At 35.4% G+C, this 26,618-nt stretch overlaps 4 protein-coding genes across 8 annotated transcripts; 2 read left to right on the top strand and 2 right to left on the bottom strand.

Annotated features, from left to right (window-relative positions):
• The first annotated feature begins 438 nt into the window (after positions 1 to 438).
• On the top strand, positions 439 to 1,551 carry LOC110767867 (early nodulin-like protein 3). The gene is made up of 2 exons (XM_021971534.2): positions 439 to 748; positions 974 to 1,551. The coding sequence occupies exons 1-2, from the start codon at positions 568 to 570 to the stop codon at positions 1,435 to 1,437; spliced, it is 645 nt and encodes a 214-aa protein (XP_021827226.2). The 5' UTR covers positions 439 to 567; the 3' UTR covers positions 1,438 to 1,551.
• A 7,422-nt stretch (positions 1,552 to 8,973) lies between these two features.
• Positions 8,974 to 13,810, bottom strand: LOC110767831 (wax ester synthase/diacylglycerol acyltransferase 11). The gene is made up of 5 exons (XM_021971489.2): positions 13,562 to 13,810; positions 11,854 to 12,405; positions 11,194 to 11,541; positions 10,885 to 11,022; positions 8,974 to 9,347 (listed from the first exon to the last, which is right to left on the bottom strand). Exons 1-5 carry the CDS (start codon positions 13,748 to 13,750, stop codon positions 9,195 to 9,197), a joined length of 1,380 nt encoding a protein of 459 aa, XP_021827181.1. The 5' UTR covers positions 13,751 to 13,810; the 3' UTR covers positions 8,974 to 9,194.
• A 4,125-nt stretch (positions 13,811 to 17,935) lies between these two features.
• Positions 17,936 to 22,896, top strand: TPX2 (targeting protein for XKLP2). Of its 2 annotated transcripts, none has more exons than XM_021971494.2 (18): positions 17,936 to 18,329; positions 19,214 to 19,296; positions 19,377 to 19,508; positions 19,589 to 19,755; positions 19,844 to 19,940; positions 20,028 to 20,252; positions 20,365 to 20,517; positions 20,617 to 20,679; positions 20,766 to 20,846; positions 20,939 to 21,097; positions 21,194 to 21,328; positions 21,421 to 21,498; positions 21,595 to 21,714; positions 21,801 to 21,967; positions 22,074 to 22,182; positions 22,304 to 22,363; positions 22,454 to 22,548; positions 22,659 to 22,896. In XM_021971494.2, exons 1-18 carry the CDS (start codon positions 18,137 to 18,139, stop codon positions 22,774 to 22,776), a joined length of 2,235 nt encoding a protein of 744 aa, XP_021827186.1. In that variant the 5' UTR covers positions 17,936 to 18,136; the 3' UTR covers positions 22,777 to 22,896. The 2 variants fall into 2 exon arrangements, with proteins under 2 accessions (XP_021827186.1, XP_021827187.1); XM_021971495.2 differs by having other exon boundaries at positions 19,377 to 19,493.
• A 349-nt stretch (positions 22,897 to 23,245) lies between these two features.
• Positions 23,246 to 25,036, bottom strand: LOC110767829 (ASI1-immunoprecipitated protein 1). Of its 4 annotated transcripts, XM_021971486.2 has the most exons (4): positions 24,906 to 25,036; positions 24,689 to 24,817; positions 24,286 to 24,447; positions 23,246 to 24,026 (listed from the first exon to the last, which is right to left on the bottom strand). In XM_021971486.2, the coding sequence occupies exon 4, from the start codon at positions 24,004 to 24,006 to the stop codon at positions 23,410 to 23,412; it is 597 nt and encodes a 198-aa protein (XP_021827178.1). In that variant the 5' UTR covers positions 24,007 to 24,026; positions 24,286 to 24,447; positions 24,689 to 24,817; positions 24,906 to 25,036; the 3' UTR covers positions 23,246 to 23,409. The 4 variants fall into 4 exon arrangements, with proteins under 4 accessions (XP_021827178.1, XP_021827180.1, XP_021827179.1 ...); XM_021971488.2 differs by lacking the exon at positions 24,689 to 24,817; XM_021971487.2 differs by lacking the exon at positions 24,286 to 24,447.
• Between the last annotated feature and the right edge of the window lie 1,582 nt (positions 25,037 to 26,618).

Genomic DNA, 26,618 nt, shown 5'->3' on the forward strand with positions numbered 1-26,618 from the left:
CATTTTAATGCATTTCTCAATAAGTTTGACCTCGAAATATATAGAATGTTTACAAATTAAATCACAAACTACAAGCAATTAAGCACCATTATCTTGGTTAATAAAACGTTAAAAGTTGAGCCCAATTGTGAACAAACCAGAAAACAAAGCACAGAAAGAGCAACCCTTTTAATGTAACAATTAATAAATTTAAATTTTATTTTTTAATGACCGTTGGGTCTCTCGCATGTTGCCACGTGTAAATGTCAGAGGAGGACGTTATGAAGAACATGTTGAAACGCCTGGGTGCAGAATTAATAACACGTATACAATTTCCAGCAGTGATTTTTAAGTAAGGGTAAATCCCTTCACCATTTTTGCATGTCCTACAACGGTCACCTTCTCCTCAGCCTCGCTATATATATCCTGACAAATTAGCCACAGCTAACACTCACCAAATCCCATCTCTCTCTAGATCTCACTAAATCTCTCTCTCTCTCTCTCTCTCTCTCTCTCTCTCTCTCAATATAGCTAGCTATACCTGTGTTTTTAGTTTAATTTTCTGGGTTTGATTAGATTTGTTCAGAAATGGCGTCTAAGAGACTAATTGTGAGCACGTTGCTTGTTATTTTGATGTTGGGGTTGGCTAGTAGCTCTCCTCAAGCCTACAAGTTCATTGTGGGTGGCAAAGATGGTTGGGTTTTGAGCCCTTCCGAGAACTTCAATCACTGGGCTGAAAGACATAGGTTTCAGGTCAATGATACGCTTCGTAAGCATCTCTCTCTCTAGTTCTTTTTTTTATTATTATTTTTTTTAATACAAGCGATTGTCTAAACTAAAGGGAGTTTCTCTCACACACACCACTGGTCTACAATTCAATGTCGTTTTCCACTGGGTTAGACCATATTGGCTTTCTCGCTAGAGTTAGTGTAATATAATTGAGCTACTTTTCTTTTTGGTTTATTTTTTCGTGCTATGTATTATGTGTATGCAGTTTTCAAGTACAAAAAAGGATCAGATTCTGTGTTGGAGGTAACAAAAGAGGATTATTTGTCATGCAACACAAAAACCCCAAAACAGTCCCTAACAGATGGTGACTCAATTTTCAAGTTTGAGCGGTCAGGTCCATTTTTCTTCATCAGTGGCAATGCTGAAAATTGCCAAAAAGAGCAGAAGCTGATAGTGGTGGTTTTGGCCGTCAGAAGCAAAACCCAACATACGCCACCCTCTCAGGCCCCTCCTTCTCCATCTTCATCAGCTCCATCTCCACTTGTGGCTGATCCTCCTGCAGTCTCACCGTCTCCGCTGTTGGATTTGGACACAAATGCACCGGCACTGCCCCCACTACCGCGGGAGAATTCAGCAGCTAGAGGATCAGACGTTGGGTTAATGGCTTTTATTTGTACTGTTATGAGTATTGGTGCAAGTACTGCGGTTTTGGGTAACTTTGTGGTTTGAGAAAGACAAAAAAAATTAAATGAGAGGAGGGGTTTAATATTGTGTTTGTGGTGTTTGTTTAGAGACTTTTAACTTTACTACATTACTGTATTTCTTTTGAATTTTACCTGATAAGATTTCTAGCATTAATCTCACTCATATCTTTAAATTTGTAACGGAAACTCCTACTCCCTTCTTAAACTTATACCATTCATAATTGACTCCCTAAACCATTTCCTTAGATAAAATTTAGGGAGAAAGTGAGAAAACTCACCTCCAACCATGCTCCCTATCCAACTCCTAAAATATGGAGACCTCTAGGAGCTCCTAAATTGAGGAGAGAGAAAGGACTTCTAGTGGCTCTCTATAATTAAATGCTACTTTACTTTAATGTTATTTCAAGTATTTACTTAATACTAACTATTTATTATTATTATTTTATATAAAGAGGGAGCATTTATGCTAAACTAAAAAAAAAAATAAATCATTTATGATTCCCTAAACTAGGGAGCATAGTTAGGGTTGAATTTTATAAGGAGATCCTAAAATAGCTTTCTAGTATTTTTAGCTAAATTATAACTGAATAATTATTCTTTTTCGATAATAAATTTTAACTAAAAAGTTGAAAAATTATTCTTTTTCAATACTTTCTAGTGCTTTCTATAATAATATTATAGCTGAACAATTAATGATAAATATACCTAATAAAAATTATTCTTTTTAGGCAAAAAAATTATTGATTAGGTAATTATCCGTTGGAAAGTTATGGCGGCGATACACGCCAAAAATTACTAGTTAATTTACCTATAGTTTTACTTATTTCATCCCTATTCATTAATGAAATGATATCGCCTTTGTCTCCACAAAAAAAAAAAAATTCTCCTTTGGAAGTGTTTTTTTTTTAATATTTACAAAAAAAGAAAATCATTTTCTGGTTAATAATATTGATTTTTAAGAATAATATTTTCTTGTTAAAAAAACTTTATATATGGTAATTATTTAGAAGGGAATTGTTATTATACAAATTTAGTTATATACCAAATCTTAGATATAGTCTTATAAAGAAACCCTATACCATTTAAAAACTAGGCTTAATATCACAAAACGTTCCTAAGGTTTAGGAAACTATCAGATTGCATCATTAATGTTTTTTTGTGTCAATCGTGGTCCTCAAAGGTCCCTGCCATTAGGTTCCCTCAAAAACTCCGTTAGTTTGCTGATGTGATATATATATATATATATATATATATATATATATATATATATATATATATATATATCACAAAACATCCTTGATGTTCACACACCTATCACAAATGGTCCTTATGAAATTGTTCACACACCTATCACAAATGGTCCTTATGAAAATTTTTCATTTTTTCATTTAAAATTCATAAAATTTTGGTTTTCTTTTTAAAATTATTTATAAATGAAAAAATCATTTATAGAAGGATTTTAATCTTGAGGACCATTTATGAACCCTAAACCCTTAGTTTTTTCATTTTTAAATTTTAAATTATTTATAAAAAAAAACTCCATTAGTTTGTTGATGTGGCATATATATGGAGCCCACATCTACAATAATATAGTGTCACATGTATTTAAAATAATATATATATATATATATATATATATATATAAATTAAAAAATTAAAAAATTTCACAATGACCATTTGTGATAGGTGCGTGAACCTCAGGGTGGTTTGTGATATATATGCCACGTCAGCAAACTAACGGAGTTTTTGAACGAACCTAACGGCAGGGACCATTTGTGATCGCACATACTAATCTTGAGGATCACGAATAACACAAAAAAACATTAAGGATGCAATCTGATAGTTTCATAAACCTTAAGGACGTTTTGTGATAATAAGCCTAAAAACTATAAACACACCCAAAAAAAATCCACAAATCGACAACCATCAATTTTTTTAATTTAATAGCTATTTTTGGGGCACGATTCACAGTCAAAGTTCAAAATCGGGTTTTGATAATAGGAGATGTGCTTCATTGAGATGTCGTGCTCAAGAAAAGCCCAAAGCTGTTGTTTCTGGTTGTGTGAGCAGTTTGGTAGATGAGCATCAAGCTTGGATGAGAAGACTAATGTGGAAGTTATCATTTTTATCGAAAAAGGAGGGAGAGTGAGAAGAGAGAGACAAAGGGTGCGAGCGCTGCTGGGGGTTGGGAGGGTGGCTAGGTTGACGAAACAGTGGAGGTGTAGGGAAGGTGGGGAAGTGGTCAAGCTGGGAGGGAGGGGGCAGATCGGGGAGAAGGGCTTGTTTTATTTTTACTTTAAAAAAAAATTATATATACAATTTAAGATTTCTAATTAGTATTTTATTAATATTTTTTCCAACTAAGTAAAAAATGTGGGCCCTACAAATGACACATCATCACTTAATAGATTTTCTTACAATCAATTTAACGAAAGGCTTAAATTAGTAAGATTTGAAATCCACAATGTGTAAATTGATGAAATTGAAACCTAGGGGCCCATATGAAAAATGACCCCAAACCTTTAGTGGTTTTTTTTTTTATGTTAGCCCTTTTCTTTATGTAATTGTACAATGCACAATCCCAATGCAGGTTTGCCTTCACTTTCTAGGAACTCACGGGACAAGCCATTAGGTTTAGTATTCATGGCTCTATTATCCTTTTTCAAATCAATGAAATCATCAAGATTGGTGGGCAAAGAAGCAGGGTCAAACTCAAAGGATTCTTTCGGAACACCATCTCTTTCATCACTAGTCATCTTGAACGACATAATTCGATGAGAAAATCTATATAGATTTTTATTTTTTAGTTACAAAGATTGTTGTGGTTTGATTAAATGATTAATATGGTGAATTGGTTAATATTTCAATGTGCTGTTTATTTGTATATAGTTAACATGGTGTATTGGTTAATGTGATTAATATAGTGTTTTTAGTCTTTTTAAATATTGTTTAAATTATCAGGGTATTTGGTTGTTTTTTTCATTAAGCTTTTAGGCTTTGAAATATTGCCCATTCCTTAAAAAAATTCTAGGTCCACCGCTGCTCATTAGGTGGTACTTGAAACAAAATAACCCCATATTGCCCACTTCGCTGAAACAGACTGACAAATGGATGCAGTAGTCCAAATTTTGAGGTATATTTGAAGTCTGCACCAGGAAAAAGGTCTGATGTTTTAGAGCATAGGCATGTAAAAGTTGTGGGGTATAAGGATTTAGACTGGGCAGGAAATGGGCAAAGAGGAGATCGACATCTGGTTATTTCACGTTTGTAAGAGGTAACTTGGTTACTTAGAGGAGTAAAAAGCATAAGGTTGTCTCTTTGTCCAATGCAGAGGCTGAGTATCGGGCTATGGTGAAAGGTGTTTGTGAATTGCTATGGTTAAAAAGGCTTATGGGGGAGTTGAGTTTTCCTACTAAGGATACTCTGAAGTTGTATTGTGATAATCAGTTAGCAATTTAGATTGCTGATAATCCAGTTTAGCATTATAGAACGAAACATGTAGAAATTGATTGGAACTTTATATATGAGAAATTCGAAGAGAAGATTATTGAAGCTTTGTATATTAGGACTATTGAACAATTGGCAGATATGTTGTTGACCAAGGGCCGTATCAAATCAAGCCTTTACAGATTCACTTGTCAAATTGGGCATATGCGACATCTATGCACCATCTTGAAAGGGAGTGTTGGTGTGAATCACAAATTATAATTATTAACTTTATTATAATTGATTTGTAATTATAGGAATATCGGCTTGACTAGGATTATATTTATTTCATTTTTCCTTATTGTATTTATTTCCTAGATAGGCTTGTATTTGTATCACTATAAATGTCTCCTTGTAAGAAGAATAGAAACATACTAACTTATTCAGAACCCTAATTCTATTTGAGTCAACAATAAAGACGCACTCCTTTGGTGGCAATCTGAGATTAAGTGAGTATAATACTTGTCATATATGAAGATATCGACTTAAATTACTTTTTTGTATTGTAATTTATGTGTTGTAATTTGTAATTATGATGCAGTGCTCCACTTTTTGCATGGTAAAAAAAGTCACACCTGGATCATTGAAGGATATGAAGAGTTATGCTGTAGTTAGAAATAAGATGAAGATAATTAATATTGAGAATAAATTGATCCGTTGTAAAGAACAACAACAAAGCTCCATGATTTAAGAGACTTCAAAATTATGTTGCGGGATCTATTTTGTCGTATTATGGGGACGAGGAAGGAAGTAGTTGTCATATGTTTTTTTGTTTTGGTAACAAAGAGGGCTAAGCCCAGACAACAACTAAACATAAATCAATCTAGACCTTAAAAGGCCATCCCTGTCTTATTCGAGGACACCAGTAATAATACCAGGAGGCAAAACAAAGCAATGAATACCCATTTTCATCTCATGCCCATCTTGGGCAGAGAGTCAGCAGCAAAGTTAACCTCTTTAAAACATGAAAGATGATGCAGTCCCAGGAACTCTTCCAACAGACTCTGCACATGTTTAGCAAAGTAAGGAGGGGGTGATTCGGCTCCAACTTAGCATTCAAAAGGTGCAAGACAAGAGTAGAATCAGTTTCAACAATAAGCTTTGTCACTTGCAACCTTTAAGCTAGCTTTAGAACATGATACAACGCCCACAGTTCAGCCACCAAAATCTCCCCGTGACCCAAATTAGCAGAAAAACCTGCTACCCACTCACCAACAGAATTACGAATAAGGCCCCCAGCAGCAATAGCACCACTAGAACCAATTCTAGACCCATCAATATTCAGTGTCATATTAGCTTCTCGAAAGATATGTCCTTTTAGAATGCTTTATTTTTAAGAGTGTTCTACATTATCCTTCTCCAAGATAAGATTTCATAAAAACGCAAAGAGGAGAGAGAGATTAGAAAGAGGGATCCCAAATTTCTGTATTTAGCATCTGTGCATTTACACGCATTTAAGATAATATTAATCATTAAATTAATATAATGAACTTTAATAAGTCCACATCATAATAATTGTATTAAACCAAAAATAACCACTTGCACCTTATTATATTTTATCCAATAATTTTGAAAACAAAAAGATATCCCAACAAGCAGCAACCATCTTCCCTGTATAGGAAAAAAAAAACATCTACCCCGACCCAACCTCCTAACCCCACTGCTATCCATGGCAGCCACCCCTCACTCTCTTTTACTCACACACACACCCCCTTTTTTTTTAGGGCTTGTCCAATATAGGTCCCTACAATTTCTATTTTCTAGACATATACCCATCATCCTATAAATCTATGTGTAAAACCCAATTTCAAACTTAAATAACCAGTAGGATATAAGAGGTCATAGTATTCCTATGTTTTTACATCATTGCCATCAAACTTCATATTTAATTTATAATTTATTCCATGCATTTCATTACCTGCCATAATTGTAATTAAAACTCCCTATTAATAGCATATCAATCATCCCATTTCTTTTGGTTGCTATACCCTCTAACATATCACCCCCTAAAATTACAAACCAAAAAAATATATATGTAAATTACATATCCAATAATGTACATATGAATATATATATATATATATATATATATATATATAGGTATATTATTTACCAAAAAAAAAAGAAAGAGGTTAGTTACTTTGTAATTGAAATTTGAGTACATTTTTAAAAAATTAAAAATAGGTACACAATAATTTATAGAAAATAGGTGCATTGTATAATTGAAATTTATGCACATTTTTTATAAATTAAAAATAGGTACCTTATTTAGAAGAAAAAAATAAGTTCATTATATTAGGTAAATTGTTTTACTACGTATACATTATTAGAGAAAAAAAAAATAGGTACATTATTTAGAGAAAAAAAATAGATACAAAATTTAGAGAAAAAAATAGGTTCATTATACTAGGTACATTATTAGAGAAAAAAATAGGTACAATATTTAGAGAAAAAATAGGTTCATTTTAAAAAAATATTTTTCACAAAACAAATAATAAATAGATTATCAAATTATTTTTCAACATAATTAAAATTTACACTATTATTCATAAAAGTATAATAAAATAGATTACTAGTCGTATAATTCATAAAAGGAAAACAACATTAATTCCTAAATTTAATATTGAATGTAAATTACTAATAAATTAAATAGATCACTAGTAGTAATTCATAAAAAACAACATTAATTCAAAAATAGATTACTAATACGTTAATGTTGAATTTAATATTTAATTTCAAATAAGTTTCTAAATTAATTCCTACATCCATTTACAACCATTTGGTAATCTTTCCAAATTCAACGTGTGTCATTAGTTACACCCCCCATAACACATTAAGTCATAAATAGGGATAGTTTTGGAATCCGAAAAATACAATAAATCAAATTTTAAGTTATATTAGGTAACTTGCTTAGTTGGATCCTAGTCATCGGGTATTATTTGAAAATTTTGGGTATTTTAAATAGAAAACTAAAAGAAAGGGTTGTAGGTGATTTAAAATGAATTTTATGGGTTTAAGCTCAATTTACTATTTTTTTTTATTAGGTTCTATAGTTGGCAGGCACATATAAGATTTTCATATGCAGTATTTGTGGCCAATTAATTTTCAGTTATAAATTTGCATATTTAATTGCAGTACTCTGTTATATAGATATGGATTTCATAAAATCTCTTCCTAGGCCTTGTTGAGAATCAGTAATCCCAAATCGAGGGAGGGAGAGAGAGATAGAGATAAAGAGAGACAAAGAGAGAAAGAGCGAGAGAGGCAGCCCTGGTTGTCCTTGGGGGCAATGGCTCACCCATGAATTTTTTGTAGCCTAAATTTTATTTTTTTGTAGGAGATATAGTATAAGCCATTTTTCTCTTGAAACAAAAATGCAAATATAATTTTATAAATCAAACAAGGCCACATTACGAAATATAACATAAAGAAATACAAAATATAAATAACTATCAAATCAAGCACATTATTCACCTACTTGAGATCCGAGTTGTAAGTTCATCAGGAATTGAAGTATCAACATCAGATGCAGAAGGTGTATCCTTGTTATCTTTCATAAATAGTTTTTCCTCTCTTTGCCCGTCTATTATCATCATGTGACATGATATCGTAACAAGAAATACTAGACACCAAAAATCATATATGCTAATTAATAATTCAAGTTGCAAAAATAAAACATATATAACAATCCCCAAAAGTTTTCACCCAAACTCTGAATCATAAAAACTTAACAACAACAACAATTAAAATTGGAATTGAATATATATAAAAATAAAATAAAAAACTTACCAAGATTGAAGAACCCACTGAAGATATGGGTACAATTTTTTAGAGGGGTAGAGCTATTTATTTTAGGCTATGAAGGTTCAAATATGGCATTTTGGGTGGCTAGAAGAAAAATTCTGATGTTTGCTTCTAATCAAATTTATATAGAAGCAAACATCAGAAATAAGCTCTCTATGTAGAAATAAGCCCACTCGTTTTGGGTGGTTCATTAAATTTAAAGCCCAATCCTAAAATGATTCACAGAAGGTCATTATATCCTTTTCCTCTCCTTTTAAACATAGTAACCACATATCCTAAAAGCCTTGCTTGCTTGTTTGCTTTCATTAAAACACAAATCTGAAAAAGTACAAAAGAAAATTACTAGAATAGAATGTTTGAAGGCATGCTCTCTTTTCATGGTGTTTGTGAGTTTCCTTCAATAATGGTTTTGTTGCAAGAGAAAGAATGAGGGTGGGTTTTTGTGGAGAGATCGAGTGTTTCTTGCTTCTTGGAAGCCCATGCGAATACGCCTTAATTGTTCCGCATCAGATCCGAGTCTTTGAGTATCATTTCCAAGGCATTTTGCATGCATGACTCGAACTTCTGTGGATCTATGAGACCTTTTTCCATTTTGAAGGCTAGCCTCACCTTTCCCATGTAACTAACAATGGTTATCTGCAAGCCCTGCAAATCCATATGTAAGTCATGTTACATTAGTTGCTAAATTCCATATGGAAAAACTAATCTAATACAAATTAAACTTGAAAACTACGTACACAAGAAGATTCATCAATTTTTACTTTTTTTTTTTCTTCGGTTGAACCATTTATTGAGTAGTTAATTGTTTAAGTAATAATAAGTTGTGCAAAGAGTAGGAGGGAATTAAGTTATGTTTTTCTACGAGTTAAATACTTTTGTAACTGTATTTTTTTAGATGTCCGTCTTCTATCGCTTGACTTACAAAGTTTTTTATTTTATTTTTGCAATTGTATTTTGCTAGATGCCTATCTCAACTATTTAACAAACTTTGTAAGTCATCAAGCGATAAAAGACAAACATCTAAAAAAACACAATTGCAAAAATAAATATTAACTTTGTAAATCACACGTGATGCACGTGAATTATAAAAAAAGCCTTTTGCATGCGCGAAAGCGCATCTAGAGAGGCATAGTCATTTATTATGGTATATGTTGGTGGACCAATTATATGGTACACCTTTACATACATGTATTGTGAAGCCACTCATTGATGGTTTATCAAGTTATTATTCTATAATACAATACGACAAAATCTAACTTATGCTCAATTTTATTCAACTTTTATCGCATTATGAACATGGTTGATTACTTTCGGGAATGAAGACTGTCCACGTATTGGGTAAAGGATATGGATAAACATTCAAGCTCAACATGTGAACATCACATATTGGGTAAGGGTAGAGGCCCAATTCAGGCCCAGTCAATCGATCCGCTCTGATACCATGTTAAATTTTAGAGAGACGGGCCAGCGGCCCACTACTAACAACATCGATATTGTCCCCAACTTAACCACCTATAAATCCCAATAGGTGTGAGGTTTTATCACAAAAGGCCTCGGTATTATTAGTAGTAAAACCATTCATTATATTTTGTATTTTATTTAGTCAAGTTTCCGATGTGAGACTCATATTCTTAAACAATAATCTCTCAATGTAGACTTAAAAGATAAATTACAATCTTTCAACTTTGGCAGCAAAAAAAACTAGGATTGTATTTCAGTCAGAACCATAAGTTTTACTACACTAAAGTTGTCCGTAGCTAGAATTTTTTCCTATTTTAATCAACGTGGTAATTAAGAATCACACTACGATTTTACTATAAGGTGTGGTGTGGTTGGCAAACTGCCACCTCCATCTAGCGAGCTATCTGGTGCCTCAATGGCGGGGTTTGAAACCCGTTGAAAGCACTTTATGGCCAGAGACAAGCCGAACCCCGAGCAGGGATTAATCCCACCCTCCAGGTATGGGGACACCTCGTGGTATTTACCCCAAAAAAGTTGTCTATGGCTAGAATTGTTTCCTATTTTTATCAACGTGGTAAGAATCACACTACAATAGAATCTTTCCTTACAATTTTTTTAAGTGCTTATTTCTAAGAAAAATAAATATATGGTCAATGTTTGTATCTTGAAACATTATCTAGAGTTAGATTGATTTAATGATTCATAACAATGTGTGACATACCTGAGGTATACCTCCCATCAAAAAGTATAAACCTTTAATTGGATGATTAGCCAGAGACATTTTTTCCACAGGTCCAATCATATTTGAAATCACCATGCTCGAGTTCTTCACTGTGTGATGAATGTATCTGCTGGATGCCTGCAATATGTTAACATAAAATTAAAAATATATATTTAAATTTGTGCTTCCAATTTTTTTCTTAAGCGGGACAAGCTAGCATTGCCAATGTCTTGACTTGCAAACCAGTGATCTCAAGTTCGAACCCCCATGATGTATAATCTAACATATAGTCTCCTCTACTGTACTAACCTCATGGCTTCCAAATTTGTTCAGAATCTGCAACAGCCCGCTCGATAAATAAGCAGCTAAAGAGCTTCTCTTCTTCTTTATTATTTTGTGTGTGTTCCGGAAAAAGTCCAGAGCATTTGAGAATTGAGTTAACTTGGGTACGGATATCTGCACCCAAGTGAAACGATTTCCCCAAGGCGTCTTGCTGTTGGGTTTCATCATCTCCTCAATCGACACATAATCCCCTATGAGCCTTGTGTTAATCAACATAAGTGATGTACAATCTGCTTTGCTTGAACTTTGGTTAATCTCTTGCATGTACAGCCGAGTTCCAAAGTAGATCATCCCGGTGAGAACATCATTTACAGTCTGTAATAGTAAGTGAAAAAGTAAATTAAATGTACAATGAATAAATAAGTAGATCTAGCTCCATCCATATTAAACAAGTCCTCAAGTCCCATGATCGAAAATAGTTCTTCTGTTCATATTGGTGGTGTATGAGATGTTGGATAAATAGTATACTTACAGAATTTTCAGGAGTAAATTATGAAATACCAAATTTCCTCAAAAACAAGAAAATAGAGCAAAATTCAAGAGTTGCATGCATATATTGGAGGGGTCATAAGAGAGAATAAAATTGCATATGACATTACTCAGACGAAATCCTAGGATAAATCTTACCATTCCATGCTTGTTCTTGATTGATTTGATTTGATCCAGTGAGAATGTCATAGTTGATACAGTACTTGGCCGAAACTCAATTGCATCATTACCCGACTTGATTGGTGTTAGATCATCTTCCTTCATGATCTTTAAACTGGCCGACCAAAAGTCTGAAATGGTGTTGCAGACAACTGAGAAAGTTTTGGTCACAAAATTTTCTTTCTTTGATTCGGATCGCTGCTGTGAAGGAAAAGTTAAGGGAAGAGAAGGGTCATCAGCCCTTTGTAGAGAGGAAATAAGGGCACCCATGAGAGAGTAGCCATCTCCTAGGGCATGGTGAAACTTGATGATTATATTCCCAGCTGCATTGCTGGTTGGGTAGTTGATAATATGAACTTCCCACAGTGGTTTGCCTTGTGGAAATCTTTCTGTTGATAGCTTTGACAAATAGTCATCAATATACTTGTCATATGATTTGGGGGACAAGTTGGAAGGGAAAGTAGGGATATGCAAGTGGTCTTCAAGCTTCACTTCGACCCTTTTCCACTCTTTCTTTCCATTATTTTCAACCTGTTTCCAAATTAACAATTGCTCAAGTTTTCAACTGTCAATTATAAAACTTGGAATTCACATGGGGTCATTTAGTATATATCTTTGTCATGATGACGTGGGTGTCATAATTCCGTATTAAATATAGTAATTTTTGTAAAAAAAAATATTGAACCAAAGGGATTAAATATATTGAGGTCCCGTTTGGAATTGTGTTTTTTCGTCAAAAACCTACTTCACTTTAAAGTTAAGCAGTTTAATGTGTTTGGTACAAAATAAAATATCCCAATTATTGTAAAAGCAATGGTCTTTTGACAACAGCTTTTAGAAGTAGGCTCTGTGTTGCTTTTCAAAACTGCTTTCAAAAGAAATAGAAATGAGCCTTTAATAAAAAAAATTTAATTCCCAAAATACCATCATTAATTTTTAAAAATGACACCACATCTACCTTCACATCCAACTCCACCACCTCCACCACTACCTTCACCACCTCTACCATCACATCCTCCTCCTCAACCACCACCACCTCCTCCTCTGCCTTCACCACCACCACCATGTCGCCACCACCTCCTCCTTCTCAACCTCCACCATCTCCACCACCTCCACCTTCACAACCGCTATCCCTACCACCACCACTACCAGAACCACCACCTCCACCTTCATCACCACCTCTTTCACGCCATCTTCACCCTCCATATCTTTCACCACCACCTCTACCACCACATGATTAGCGCATAACACTTTCAACATCATTTCATTATTCACAGTTACAATAGTGTCATACTAAAATTTACCAAATGATTTTGACACTACTTTTTGTACTAATAACACCTTAAAAATATTGTTTACGAAACATAGAGTTGCTTTACTTTATAGCTAATTATTTTCAAAACACGTCATAAGCAACTTTTTTAAGTAAAAAAACAGCAATCCCAAATTTACCCTGAAAACCAAACATGATTACAAGAGAGGTCATTATCAAAACATTTGAATAATATCGAGAGAAGATGATGCCGGTAAAAATAAAAAATAAAAATAAAAAGAAGGCATAACCCCTATGTGGTAATTGTACAAAAATATTATCATAAATTTGTGTCTTCAATCAATTTTTGGTTTTTTGCTTAACAAATAAGGTAGATGGGGCAATTATATCGCAAAGAGATGAAGGAGAACACACCATGATAGAGGAGAAACGCGGGCTGATGGGGAGGAAGACGGTCTTAAGCAAAAATATTGATTGAGACTCCAGATCCATTGGAATCTCAGATTCCAAAACAGCAAGAATCGAAAGAGATAACGCATCACTACTGAAGTACTGACCATTTGGGCTCACTGGCTCCAGTCCTTCCAACTCCTCCAACTCCATCTTCTTGGTTTAATTATTTTTACTGAAAATATTCATAGCACATTGATTATGTATTTATAGGAGAGTGACCAGCCAAAAGTAGGGGAAGATACTTGTTTTTCACTGGTCCTTCAAAATAACTCATGTGGTTAAACATGAAACCGAAAAATGTCCACTTTTTTTTACTTTTTTATTATTATTATTTTTACAAGCGATAGTCTAAACTGCTCTAAATTAATCTAATATCCGGGAAGGAGGACTCGAACTTGGGTACAAGTGGGCGAACTCACTGCCCTAGCCAACTGCCCTAACCCACATCTTCCATTTTTACATTTTTCTTTAAATAACTGTATGTTGTAAAAATGGAAAAAAAATCTCTAGTGATATTCTTGGTAACGTTGCTGTCCTAGGTTTGAGGGTTAAGCTTTCCACAGCTTGGTATTTAGAATTTGTATAGAAATCTCAACAAATTTTGGATGAGATCCAAGGGTGTTCACCGCCGACAGTAGTGACTAATCCCTTTCGCCGTGGGAGCTCTCCAAGGGAGGTAAACAACTGGCCACGAAATGTGCTCCATTTCCATGTGCGGGGATCAAACCCCCAACCACATGGTTAAGGAATCACCGTAAAAGTTAGACAAGCACAAAGACCATGAAATCACCGTAAATGTTAGACACGGTGGGGAAGCCCCCTTGTACAGTAAGTTGCTTTTTCAAATGGGTATTTAGTTTCTGCTGTTCGTGTTCAGATGCAGAGATAAATACGAAGGCCCCTTTCACAAAAATCCTTCCCTTGTTTCACTGAATTGGACCCCCTCCTTACCCATCCAATTAACTTCCCTTCTCACCCACCCAACCTCTTTATTTATACAGAAGTGTGTGTGTGTCTCTCTCTCTCTCTCTGCATTTCTGTCCAGGAAGGACAGACATTAATTAATAGGTTCTGTCCAGAAAAGAAGTCGACGATTACAATTGAATTCTTTGGCCACGTTAGGTATTGCCCTAAAATGCAATGAGGATATTTCGTTTGTATGATTCTAGGGGTAGTTCAGCTTTTATACCAAAAACAATATAAAAAAAATAAAAAGATGTGGTTCAGCTATTTAATCAACAATATGTTTGGTGTTGCTCGCGTGAAAAAGGTGGGGCTTTCTTAGTCATGCCCAACAATCAAATGTTTGCTCTGGTCCCACTCACACACACACATAGCACAGCAAGAGAAAGAAAAGAGAAAAAAAAAAAAAAAAAAACTAACACACAGCATGTAGAAAAAAAAAAAAAAAAAAAAGAAGCACCAACCTACCCTCGCATGTAGAGAAAAAAAAAAATGCTTTTGTTGCTGCTGCACTCACCTTCAAGATTTAATTCAAGTGAACCAAGTTTCTATATTTATCATGTAAGCTTCTCTCAATTTCTTGATACTTTAATTTGAGGATTTTTTTTTTTGAGTTTATGAAGTATCAATTAGGATTTGCAATTGGGGCATTAGTTTTAGTTTATGAGTTATGAATTATCAAATAGGATTTGTAATTGATTTTCTTGTTCTTGCTGTTTTTTTTTTTTTTTTTTTTTGGTTATCAATGAAATCACATGTTATTATTAAGTTTTCTATCTACTTAGTACCTAAATTTAGCCCATCTCATTTTAAAATCCTGTATCCGTCCCTGATCAACAAGATGTAGTTCAGCTTTTATACCAAAAACAATAAAACAAAATAAAAAGATGTATTTATTTCTCCTCCCTTGATTGTTGGGACTTGACTGGAGCAGGCATGGCTCCTCCCTTGATTGGTGGGACTTGACTAGAGCAGGTGAAGTGAGCCATGTCAGTAGAAAGGGACTTGGAGATGCTGGTGCTCGGATCAACCTATGTTAACACGTATAATATGTGCCATATAGTATTATAAAAAAAATATTCTTACGCTCATCCACTTAGGTACAAATATGGCTCCTAGTTTAATGAAGGGGTAATAACAATTTTGGTCACTGTATTTGCATGTGTTAGTAGTAAATCAAGTCATATGCTTCAATTTTGCTAATTTCATTAATTAAAAAAGGGGTATTTATAATTTTATTTATTTTTTGATCTGAACCATGAGGTGGTCCTGGATGGGCCTCAACTATGGGTGACACCTTTAAGCCTTAACCACAACCCAGACTAATCCCCACTCACACCGGGTCGGCCCGTAAGGGGTAAAATGTTGGTCAAAGTGATGACTCTTTACGAGAGTAGGGATCGAACCTCTGACCTCTCTTAAGGAATGAGAGTGCCGAACCACTCACACCAACCACTTGGTTTGGATATTTATAATTTTGATCATTAAGGTTAGGGTTCAATTTTCCAATTTTGATAACTGTATTTGCATATGTTAGCAAATCAGGTCATATACTTCAATTTCGTCAGTTTCATTAATTAAAAAATATTTAATATTAAGTTAAACATAATTAACTTTAGTATAATATTTAATATTTCAATTTTAAAAAAGTCCTTAATTCTAAATTGCAACCAGGTGTTTCTTCACAAATTTCTTTCAGAATTACCCTTCTACTTCTCAATTACAACCATTGTTTTCTCAATCCAAAATTCAGAATGCAATTGACGAATTGGGTTGGTGTCCACAATAGTTAGGTGGGGAATTTGGTCTAAAAGGTGGTGGGCGTAAACCATTGAGGTAACAGGTGGGTTAACAGAGAAGAAATTGATGAGCTTTGGTAATAACGTAGTGGTTTTATTTTTTCTGGTCAAATCGGATGAACCGAACTTCTTTGACAAACAAAGGACTGGTCCCGAAACAGGGGCATTAAGAAACAAGATAGGGGCATTGTTGAGAAACGAGAAACTGGTCCCGAAACAGGGGCATTGAGAAACAAGATAGGGGCATTGCTGAGAAACAAGATAGGGGCATTGTTGAGAAACGAGAAACTGGTCCCGAAACAGGGGCATTGAGAAACAAGATAGGGGCATTGCTGAGAAACAAGATAGGGGCATTGAGAAACAAGATAGGGGCATTGCTGAGAAACAAGATAGGGGCATTGTTGAGAAACGAGAAACTGGTCCCGAAACAGGGGCATTGAGAAACAAGATAGGGGCATTGCTGAGAAACAAGATAGGGGCATTGAGAAACAAGATACTGGGACCAGAAGCAAAAGAACAGTATAACAAAACAAAGCACCAAATCCGTGTCCAGATAGCCAATCTCTACAAGAAAATGATTAGACAATGTCCAGACCGGGCCAAGAACCATTTTGGGAGAGAGAATGGGCTCATGGGAAGCACGTTTGAGATCTTAAAAAAAAAACCCACCAGCCCATCATCTTTTAGACCAAATTCCCCGCCCAACTATTGTTACCACCAGCCCAATTCATCAGTTGTATTCTGAATTTTGGATTGAGAAAACAATGGTTGTAATTGAGAAGCAGAAGGGTAATTTTGAAAGAAATTTGTGAAGAAACACCTGGTTGCATTTAGAATTAAGGACTTATTTTAAATATAAATATTAAATATTATATTGAAGTTAATTTTTTTAACTTAATATTTAATTTTTTTTAATTAATAAAACTGACGGAATTATTTATTTTTAATTTAATATTTAAAATATATTTTATAATTAATGAAACTGACAGAATTGAAGCATATGACCTAATTTGCTAATAAATGCAAATACAGTGACTAAAATTGAAAATTTTAAATTTCGGTGACCAAAATTAAATTCAACCATAACCCGATTAACCAAAAATGTAATTACCCTTTAATGAATAAGTGGACACACAACCAAAGTGGTTGGTGTGAGTGGTTCGGCACTCTCATTCCTTAAGAGAGGTCATGGATTCGATCCCTGCTCTCGTACGGAGTCACCATTTTAGCCAATACTTTACCCATTACGGGCCGACCCGGTTTGAGTGGGGATTAGTCTGGGTTGTGGTTAAGGCTTAAAGGTGCCACCCATAGTTGAGGTTCATCCAGGACCACCTCATGGTTCAGACCAAAAAAAAAATAAGTGGACACACATGACATGGTGACTTATGGTCGCACAACACAAAGGAAGATTAAGAAAAAATAATTGCAAAAGGCTAGTTGTAAAAAACCTCACCACCAGCGAACAAAACGACAGCGTCCCGTCCCTAAAAGGCAAGGAGAAAAAAAAGAGCCGTTAGAAACAGCACAGCCCCAACAGTCACATAGTTGGCCGATGGCCCCCAATTCAAAAAATTAGACCGTTGGAGAGACCCCTTCCCCTAACGTTATACTCCTCCTCCACACCACACCACTCAGACACATTCTCTCCAGGCTCCCTCTCCTTTAGTCATAATTAATTTCTTCATTAATCCACCAAATCTCTCTTTCTCTCTCTAATTCTTCATCCTCCTCTTCTCAATCCCTAAACCCCAAACAACAATTAATCCCCCAAATGCCCGATCTCGAACCCAACGCAGCGGCCGCTGCCACAGCCACGGCCATGGCAACAATGACGACGAAGATGATCGATGAGACCTACGAGTTCTCGGCCCCGCGCTTCTACGACTTCATAAAGGATGAGAGCGACGACGACAAGCGCCAGGCCGAGCTCTGGTTCGACGCCGCTCTGCCCTATGCGCCTTCTCGTACGTCTTCCCTGATCCCTAATATTCTCTTCTTCTCTCACCCTCTTTTTTTATGAGGTTTCTTCAATTTCCATGGATTTTGCCTTTTTCTGCTTTCATATGTTAGAATCTGTGATGTATTGCTTCTTCTCTTTGTTAGGGTTTCTCTCAGATCTGTCTTTCTTGCATTGCGTTTGCTTTGGATTTTAGGGTTCTTGCTTTTCTTCTCTGATTTCCGTTGCTATCTGTAATTCTCTTGGGATTTAGTGTTTGAATTTTCTTTTTGGAGGTCAATTTTGCTCCCGTTCCTAGCGTTTCTTGAAACCGATAGGGAAGCAATTGCTGTATTGCCTATCTTGCAGTGTTTGTTTGCTCAGTCAGTTGTGTTTGTTTCCCTAGAAGATTGGGGACTAGAAAATAAAATTCGATTTCTTTATTAGTTTTGGTTAGTGATTTCGTTTGTCTAAATGAAAAACTACACTCAATTAGGTGCTCCACATTGTTGAGAGAAAGATCTTTTGTTTTTTTTTTACTGTCTTCTGTTAATACTCTCAGAAATTACACAGAGGTTATGCTTCCAGAAAATTCTAACTACAGTTGATCAAATTGAGTGAGAGAGATTTTTTGATCCGGATAACATTTTAAGATTTAAAGCTCTGGGATTTCCTTCATTTCTTTACCAAACTTGCCAAATTAGGTTCACAATTTACGTATTTTTTTAGTATAATTTGACTGGAATTTTCTTTTGATGGAGCAGGGAAGTGTCATATTGGCTATGCTTTAATCTATCTACATCTCTCAGTGAAAGTGAATTTTATGTTTGCAAGGATGACCTATTTTCTTGTTTCTTTTGGTGCATATAAGTTAAAGGTTCTGATTATATTGGTACTCGTTTATTTGTGCAGCCTTCATGCCTAGGATCAAGGCTGGTAGATCTTTTACGGTTGAGAGCATGTGTGATTTTAGTGAAGCAGAGGAAATGCAGAAGGTATTCATTTTCTAATTTTTTTTCCTTCTATATCCTTTAAAACTTGGACTTCTAGCTTATTGCGCTTTTATCTTTTGCAGAACTTGGAATCATCCTCTGAATTAAAAGCTAATGACAAGTCTGTGGAAACTAAGCCTCAACCGGATGCTGAAGTCAAAGTTGATATAATCCCCAGGGAAGCTAAAGATGAAAGCAATGTAAGCCAAGCCAATGTAATAATTTGAACTTTTATTCCTCTGAAAAGCCATAATTAATTGCTTTTTCGCATCTAATCATAATATTTACCCTTTAGGTCTCTGCTGATAAGAGTATTAGCGAAGTTGATAAAAAAGCATTGTCAGAAACCCGTCAGAAAGCTAAAAAGATAGAAAGCATTGTCAGAAACCCGTCAGCACTGAAACAAAAAAGTCACTTACAGTCATCACAAACTAAAAACATCAAACCAAGTAGTGTGAAAAGGTTTGTGTATATCATGTTGTTCTGATATATGTGTTAATTTATTCATATATGTCAATGTACTGATTACCTACTTTACTTGAACTTCCAGAGAAAAAAATGTGAAAAATGCAATTGGGACTCCCAATTTAGCTCAGGAAAATCAGGCAATTAAGCGACAGAAGTTGGACGGAGGAAGATCTAGACAGGTAACTTTTACTTCTGTATTAACTTGACTGTTATTTCTAGAAATTTACCTTAATTGGTTTTCTTTTTGTCTCCTCCTCAAAATACAGATTCTTAATCCCAAACCCCAAACGTTGCACCACAAGTCAAAATTGGGTCATACTAGTGGCAGTTTCAATTTAAGCTCTTCAACTGCTACTATGCAAAAAGAGGATAGAAAGGTGTATGTTCGGGAATCTGCAGCACCATTTGTTTCGATGGCTGAAATGATGAAAAGGTTCCAATCAAGTACCAGAGACTTGTCAATGCAGCATGTCAATGGTTCTCTTTCACAAGTAAAGATACTTATCTCCATCTGTGATTTCTTTGAGTTCTTTTTTATGTCTCCTTCGGTTTTATTTTGTCAACATATTTAGTATTATGGTTAATGATGTTTCTATTATTCAGATGAAGCCCAAACTCACCTTGACAAGGCCTAAGGAGCCTGAATTTGAAACATCTCAACGTGTTCGATCAGTGAGAGTAAAGAGTACTGCTGAGCTTGAAGAAGAGATGATGGCCAAAATTCCGAAGTTTAAGGCTCGACCACTAAACAAAAAGGTAATTTTGTAATTTGTTTTACTCTTGTTTTTTATTCCTCATTTGATTTCCGACCTATATTTGTTGGATTCATTGGTTGGATCTTGTTGCTCATTACAGATTCTAGAAGCCCCATCATTACCTGCAATACTGAGAAGTACACCTCAGCCACCGGAATTTCAGGTAAAGTTATTGTAGACTGGGTGTTGCTTAGAAGTAAATACAAGATTTTCTATGAATAATAGGACTCCTATGTCTAATTGATGTAGGAATTCCATTTGGAGACAATGGCAAGGGCAAACCAGAATGCAGAAATGGCTTCAGTGGCTTCAACGGAGGTGTCTCGTCAGGTATAAATAGAATCATATTTGATATTTCCACTTTTTGTTCTTGCTAAGCCAGTTGAGGTGACAATGTTCTGTTTTTCTCTATTGTATCATAGAATAATCAAGGGAAGTCTCATCATCTTACTGAACCTAAAACCCCTGTGCTACATACATCATTGAGGGCCCGTCCACCCAGGGTGAAAAGTTCGTTTGAAATTGAGCAGGAAGAACTTGAAAGAATCCCAAAATTTAAGGCGAAGCCTCTGAATAAGAAGGTACTTCCAACCTTTTCATTTCTTTTTAATGATATTCATCTTAGAAACATTTGGAATTGATATCTAATGTTCCTTTTGTTAAACCATTGTTTGTAGATATTTGAAAGTAAAGGAGATCTGGGGGTATTCTGTAATGCCAAGAAAAATGTGACTAAACCTCAGGAATTCCATTTTGCAACAAATGAAAGAATACCACCGCCACCTTCTTCCATTTTTGATATATTTGATAAGGTAGTGGAATCAATGTTTTTGAACTTGTTACAAAAGAAAAGTATGAAAGTTCATGTACAGCTTCTTATGCATCTTTCTTTTTGTTTTTTCAGTTGTCTTTGAACTCAGAGCCTCACCAGAATCTAATTCCGAGAAACACAACACCAAATCCATTTCATCTCCACACAGAGGTATGATAATCCTTTCCTCCAGCTTTACAAGTTAGCCAATTCAGTGATGCAATCTGCTCATAACCTGCTTATTTGTTATGTCTTTTATGTCATCAGGAAAGAGGGGCTGAGAAAGAAAGGAAATTTATTACCGAAGTGTGGCAGAAGCAATTGGAAGAAGAAAGAGCTAGGGTTCCCAAAGCTAACCCATATCCGTATACCACTGATTACCCTGTGGTACAGAAACTTAACAATATTTTTTATGAGTTTTAATTACATGCAATTGCAAGAAAGATTAATGGTTCATGCTGTTTTAAATGCAGATCCCACCCAAACCAGAGCCCAAGCAATGCACAAAACCAGAACCTTTCCAACTAGAGAGTTTGGTGAGGCATGAGGAGGAATTGCAGAGGGATATGGAAGAAAGACAAAGGCTGGAGAAAGAAGCAGCTCAGATAAGACTTTTTAAGGCACAGCCAATCTTGAAAGAGTAAGCAAACTAAACTTCCTTTCTTTGAATTTTTTGAATTTATATAGACTTGGTACAAGGTATAATTCATAAAAACATGAATGATTCATATCCCACTTTCATGCAGGGACCCAATTCCTGTTCCAGAAAAAGTGCGCAAGCCTCTTACCCAAGTTCAACAATTCAATCTCCATGTTGATCATCGGGCTGTTGGTAGAGCAGAATTTGATCAAAAGGTAACATTGTTACTCTCTCCTTCAGTAACATATAAGGGTTAGGGATCTACAAGTCAGTGAAACTAAAAAATAAAATGAAAAGAACATTGTTTTCCCGTACTAACAAAGTTAAGATCTACAGGTTAGGGAGAAAGAAATAATGTACAAGAGATATAGAGAAGAGAGCGATGCAGCAAGGATGGTATGCGTGTTTCCGTGCCCCCTTTTGTATAGTTGTTTGATACTACTAGTTTGCTTGATTTAAACTGAAATATACTTGAAACATTTGTAGGTGGAGGAAGAGAAGGCATTGAAGCAACTACGAAGGACTCTGGTACCCCATGCAAGGCCAGTGCCTAATTTTGAGCATCCATTCTGCCCCCAAAAGTAAGGAAATAACAAAAATGCAAGCTTAAGAATAATGCTCATTGCTTCTATAAAAATTGCTGCATTTTTGTTGTCTTAATTGATTGCTATTGGTTTGTTTCATGATCTAGGTGTCCAAAGGAATCAACAAAAGCAAAGTCGCCACATTTACGTGTGCTTGAAAGGAAAGAAAGGCGAAGGATGATGATCAACTCTGCCGTTTCCAGCGCTGCCACACAAATGAGATGATATAGTAATTTAGTTTGTTCAAGAACTCTTGAACCCTGTACAAGGGCTGTACGAGTTTATATGTACCTCCACTCTCTGGCTTAACAGAATTAGTGTACCATTCTTTTGACGCCAACTGAACTCAATTCTTTCAAGATTACTGTAAAGTCTCAATTACAATGACAACCCATGAATGTCAATTGAATGTATAATTCGCTCAATCAGCAAAATACTAAGAGCAAGACTCAAAATGGGACGAACCTAATAAGGTAATTGCCAATAATCTGCATCATAAATCCGATACCTGCCTTGGCTTTATTCTTATTCCAAGCAACAAATTGTAAGTCCAATATAAAGGGCTTTAAAGACAAGAAATCATTGCAAAATCAAGTTTAAAAATCTCCCAGGCAGATGCTATTACACAACTCATCCTTATCATTTTCCATTATCATATTTATAAAATATAAAAAATATAAAATATATATATATATATATATATATATATATATATATATATATATAGATACTCCCAAACTGAACTCTTTTTCCAAGCAAATGAAGTCCTTTACTAGAAACAACCATCATGTACTAATGATTGCATTTTTTACAAATTTACTAAACTTTCTTGAGGGAGAACCTCAACAAAAAAACCTATCAGTCATCTGCTATTCTCATTTTATAACGTTTTGCCAAATGACGAGCAGTTCCATCAGCTATCACACTATCTATCATTTCATACTTCTTATAATTTGCTTTAAGAGCCTCATTCTGCTGCTTCGCAAGATTCTCTTCTTCCTGGAGTTGTTGCTTGAGCAAAGATGACGCTTCAGCAGCATGCTTTTTAGTAAGACGCTTCAGTTTTTGTGCCACTTCAAAATCAGGATCATTTGGCTCCAACCAACGACAAGATATATTTCTTCCAGGCTTTGTAGGGCGATCATCAAACATCTCCACTTTAGCAGGACATGCCCTCACAGGCCTTGGCATCCCCGCCATCATGAATGGGAATTGAGCTATCTCTGAGACAATAGCATCAGCCTGTTTAGGGTTCTCCATCTCCACCAGTGCACACTGTGCGATGTTCCTTGATTTGAAGTAGTCTGGAATGAACTGAACATTTTTCACAGTCCCAAACTGAGAAAGAGCAGTTCTCACAACAATATCGGTGACCTGTGGTGAGATATTATCAAGGTAAACAGTTCGTTTGACCTTCTCCTCAAATGCAGCATACTCTGCTTCTGGAGTCCCCATATACCACAATGTGTAAAAACCTTGATAAGAAACAAATTTCAAGAAGTTGGCTAAATTGTATAAATCTTGTTAAGATTTCAACCCAAAATAAAAATAAAAATGAAGAATGATAACAATACTACCTAACCATTGACAAAATAAACCAATGAAAAAGTTACTAATGCAAAAGACTTAGCATATCATCTAGGCCATTATCAATTTCCAGAATCTTATTGCAGCATTCGTTTAGCGTTGGCAAAAACTGTAGTCCTCATTCTAGATGTTAATGTTATTCCTTACCCTTCAACTGTATCCAATACAGTAACCATACGATAGAATCTTAAATGTCCATTCTCTTATCCAATCTCACTTTCTGGTTTTTAATGATCCTCCCAGAGTATCAGTTTTCAACTCTAACCTCTTGTGCCGGCACCGTCATTAGTCCACCAAATGGGAACAACTCTGTGATTTTCATGCAAATAGAGGAATGATATAGTGGCAATGATATTATATATGTAGGAGTGAAACCAATTGAAACACCGGTTCCTGTACTATCAGTAAAGAATTTTGTTTATCATATGAAACAGAACCAACTATGTCTCAGGAATTTTGTCAAACATCATTCAAACAACTACAACATTCCTCAAATTCAGCTAGGATACTGAGCATTTATTTAAACACTGACTATTAATTTATGGATCACCTGGTTATCCAACAAACCCAACCGGACAATCGAAACAACTTGCAACAATTTGACCAAAATTCTGATTTGTAAGCAACTTGTTCCAAATGGGTTTGCAATAAGTATTGGCTCACACAGCCTAGGCTAGTTCTGAAAAATATTATCAAATCATCTCCAACGTAAATGGAACGAATTAACAAAATAAAAAGTTAGAGAAAGAGTCGGAGAGAATGCTCACCACGTTTTGCGTCACTGTCGCAGTGAGAAGGAGGATTTAGGTTTCCTTTTCAGTGTTTAGCGTCGGATGTGGAAAGGTGAGAGAGCTTTGCAAATTGCAACGCCTTGAGTGTTTTGCTTTATTGGTGAGTTGGGAACAAGTGACGTGTTTCACTTTCACATCATTTCGGTTTTATTTTAGGCTTATTTACTGTAGTGGCCCGAAACTATGGGCAAATCATATATTGGCCTCGGAAGTTGAAGTGGCCCACCTGCCCGCTTAACCAAGGTTTGGTGAATCACTTTACACTCTACTGTCATCTCCTTTCTTGACTCCGGCATTTTTGCTGACGTGGCAGGGGAATTTCGGTCCTTTTAGCACACGTGGCTCCCCATCCCTTACCCATACTTGTGGTGTGGCAAAAGTGGAGCCTACCCCTCAAAAATTAAAAAACATGTGTATGCCCAATCAAAGCTTATGATGTGGCATAAGTGGAGCCCACCCCCAATTCGAATCCATCTCATTTACCCGACCCATTTCGCAACCCGCACCCGTTAACCCCTTTTGCCCATCCCTAGATCTAGAAAATAAGAGTGCGACCATTTAGGGTTTTCACATGCTAATTAACTGAGGCAGACAGACAGAGATAGTGAGATTTGAGTTTGAAAAAGGAAGCAGAGGAATCAAAATCTTGGAACCAGGAGCAAGTATTCGACTTCAATGACCATGCCGAGAGAACCAGGCGTTTCTCAATCCCAGTATGGTAGGAGATGGCGGTATAGGGCAAAGTGATTCACCAAACCTTGGTCAAGGGGGCAAGGTGGGCCACTTCAACTTTCAAGGGGCAATGTAGGATTTGATCATAGTTTCGGGGGCACTACAGTAAATAAGCCTTTATTTTATTTAATCACACCAACAAAAAATGTGGATCATAGGACACCCAACAATATAATTCTTTCTGCAAAAATTTCAAATATTTTTAAGGGTTTTTATCACAAAAATGTACTTGAAATTTACGAAAATATCAGCTTTGACTCCGCTTAAGTGCTCTCTGTCCTAGTTTAACCCTTCAGACCCAATAAAAAATTTAGTTTAACCTCACACATCAAGTTGTTTGATCCACCTATTGCAACGTGAATTAAATAAAATATAAACTAAATTGTAACAATGGTGAATTTCATTTTTTGTTATTGCTTTGGTTTTTTTTATTTTTTATTTATACAAATGATATTCTACTTTAATTTAATCTAAACCAGAGGGAGGGGGATTCGAATTCGGGTGTAAAGTGAGGAGCACATCCGCTCTAGCCAACTTTGATTAAGCTCGTGTCTGCTTTTCGTTATTGCATTTTTAAACTACCTCTCCTTAACTTAATATTTCTCTCTCTTCCCTATTTAATATCATTTATTTATTTTTACCTTAATAAAAGTGATCTGGAAGAAAAATCTTGGGCGTGAGCCATACTAGAGAAATAATGCACTGAGAGATGAAAAAAAAATTATGAGGAGATAGCATTAGATGGAAATGAGAGAGACTATCTTTGGCACAAAGATCTAGAAGGAGAGAAACCCTCTGTACTTGGAGAGAATGAAGATGAACAGGCCCGGAGCTATTTTGAGAACGAAGAATGAAGATGAATGAGTGGAATGAATTCTACAGTCTGAGCAGAAAGAAGCAAGGAAAAGTGATCCTCCAAATCCCCTAAACCCTCAAAAACTAAAAACTAACTTGTCA

The sequence above is a fragment of the Prunus avium genome, chromosome 3, assembly GCF_965620075.1.
Source record: "Prunus avium chromosome 3, drPruAviu1.hap1.1, whole genome shotgun sequence".
In the NCBI taxonomy this organism is placed as follows: domain Eukaryota; kingdom Viridiplantae; phylum Streptophyta; class Magnoliopsida; order Rosales; family Rosaceae; genus Prunus; species Prunus avium.

Excerpts from the sequence above, each read along its gene's own strand:
- TPX2 (XM_021971494.2), top strand. The coding sequence starts at position 18,137 with ATGCCCGATCTCGAACCCAACGCAGCGGCCGCTGCCACAGCCACGGCC. Across the intron at positions 19,941-20,027 it reads ACGGAGGAAGATCTAGACAG|ATTCTTAATCCCAAACCCCA; the intron begins GTAACTTTTACT and ends CTCAAAATACAG. Across the intron at positions 21,715-21,800 it reads ATACCACTGATTACCCTGTG|ATCCCACCCAAACCAGAGCC; the intron begins GTACAGAAACTT and ends TTTTAAATGCAG.
- LOC110767831 (XM_021971489.2), bottom strand. The coding sequence starts at position 13,750 with ATGGAGTTGGAGGAGTTGGAAGGACTGGAGCCAGTGAGCCCAAATGGT. Across the intron at positions 11,542-11,853 it reads TCAAGAACAAGCATGGAATG|ACTGTAAATGATGTTCTCAC; the intron begins GTAAGATTTATC and ends TTACTATTACAG. Across the intron at positions 11,023-11,193 it reads ACAAATTTGGAAGCCATGAG|GCATCCAGCAGATACATTCA; the intron begins GTTAGTACAGTA and ends AACATATTGCAG.
- LOC110767829 (XM_021971485.2), bottom strand. The coding sequence starts at position 24,006 with ATGGGGACTCCAGAAGCAGAGTATGCTGCATTTGAGGAGAAGGTCAAA.
- LOC110767867 (XM_021971534.2), top strand. The coding sequence starts at position 568 with ATGGCGTCTAAGAGACTAATTGTGAGCACGTTGCTTGTTATTTTGATG. Across the intron at positions 749-973 it reads TCAGGTCAATGATACGCTTC|TTTTCAAGTACAAAAAAGGA; the intron begins GTAAGCATCTCT and ends ATGTGTATGCAG.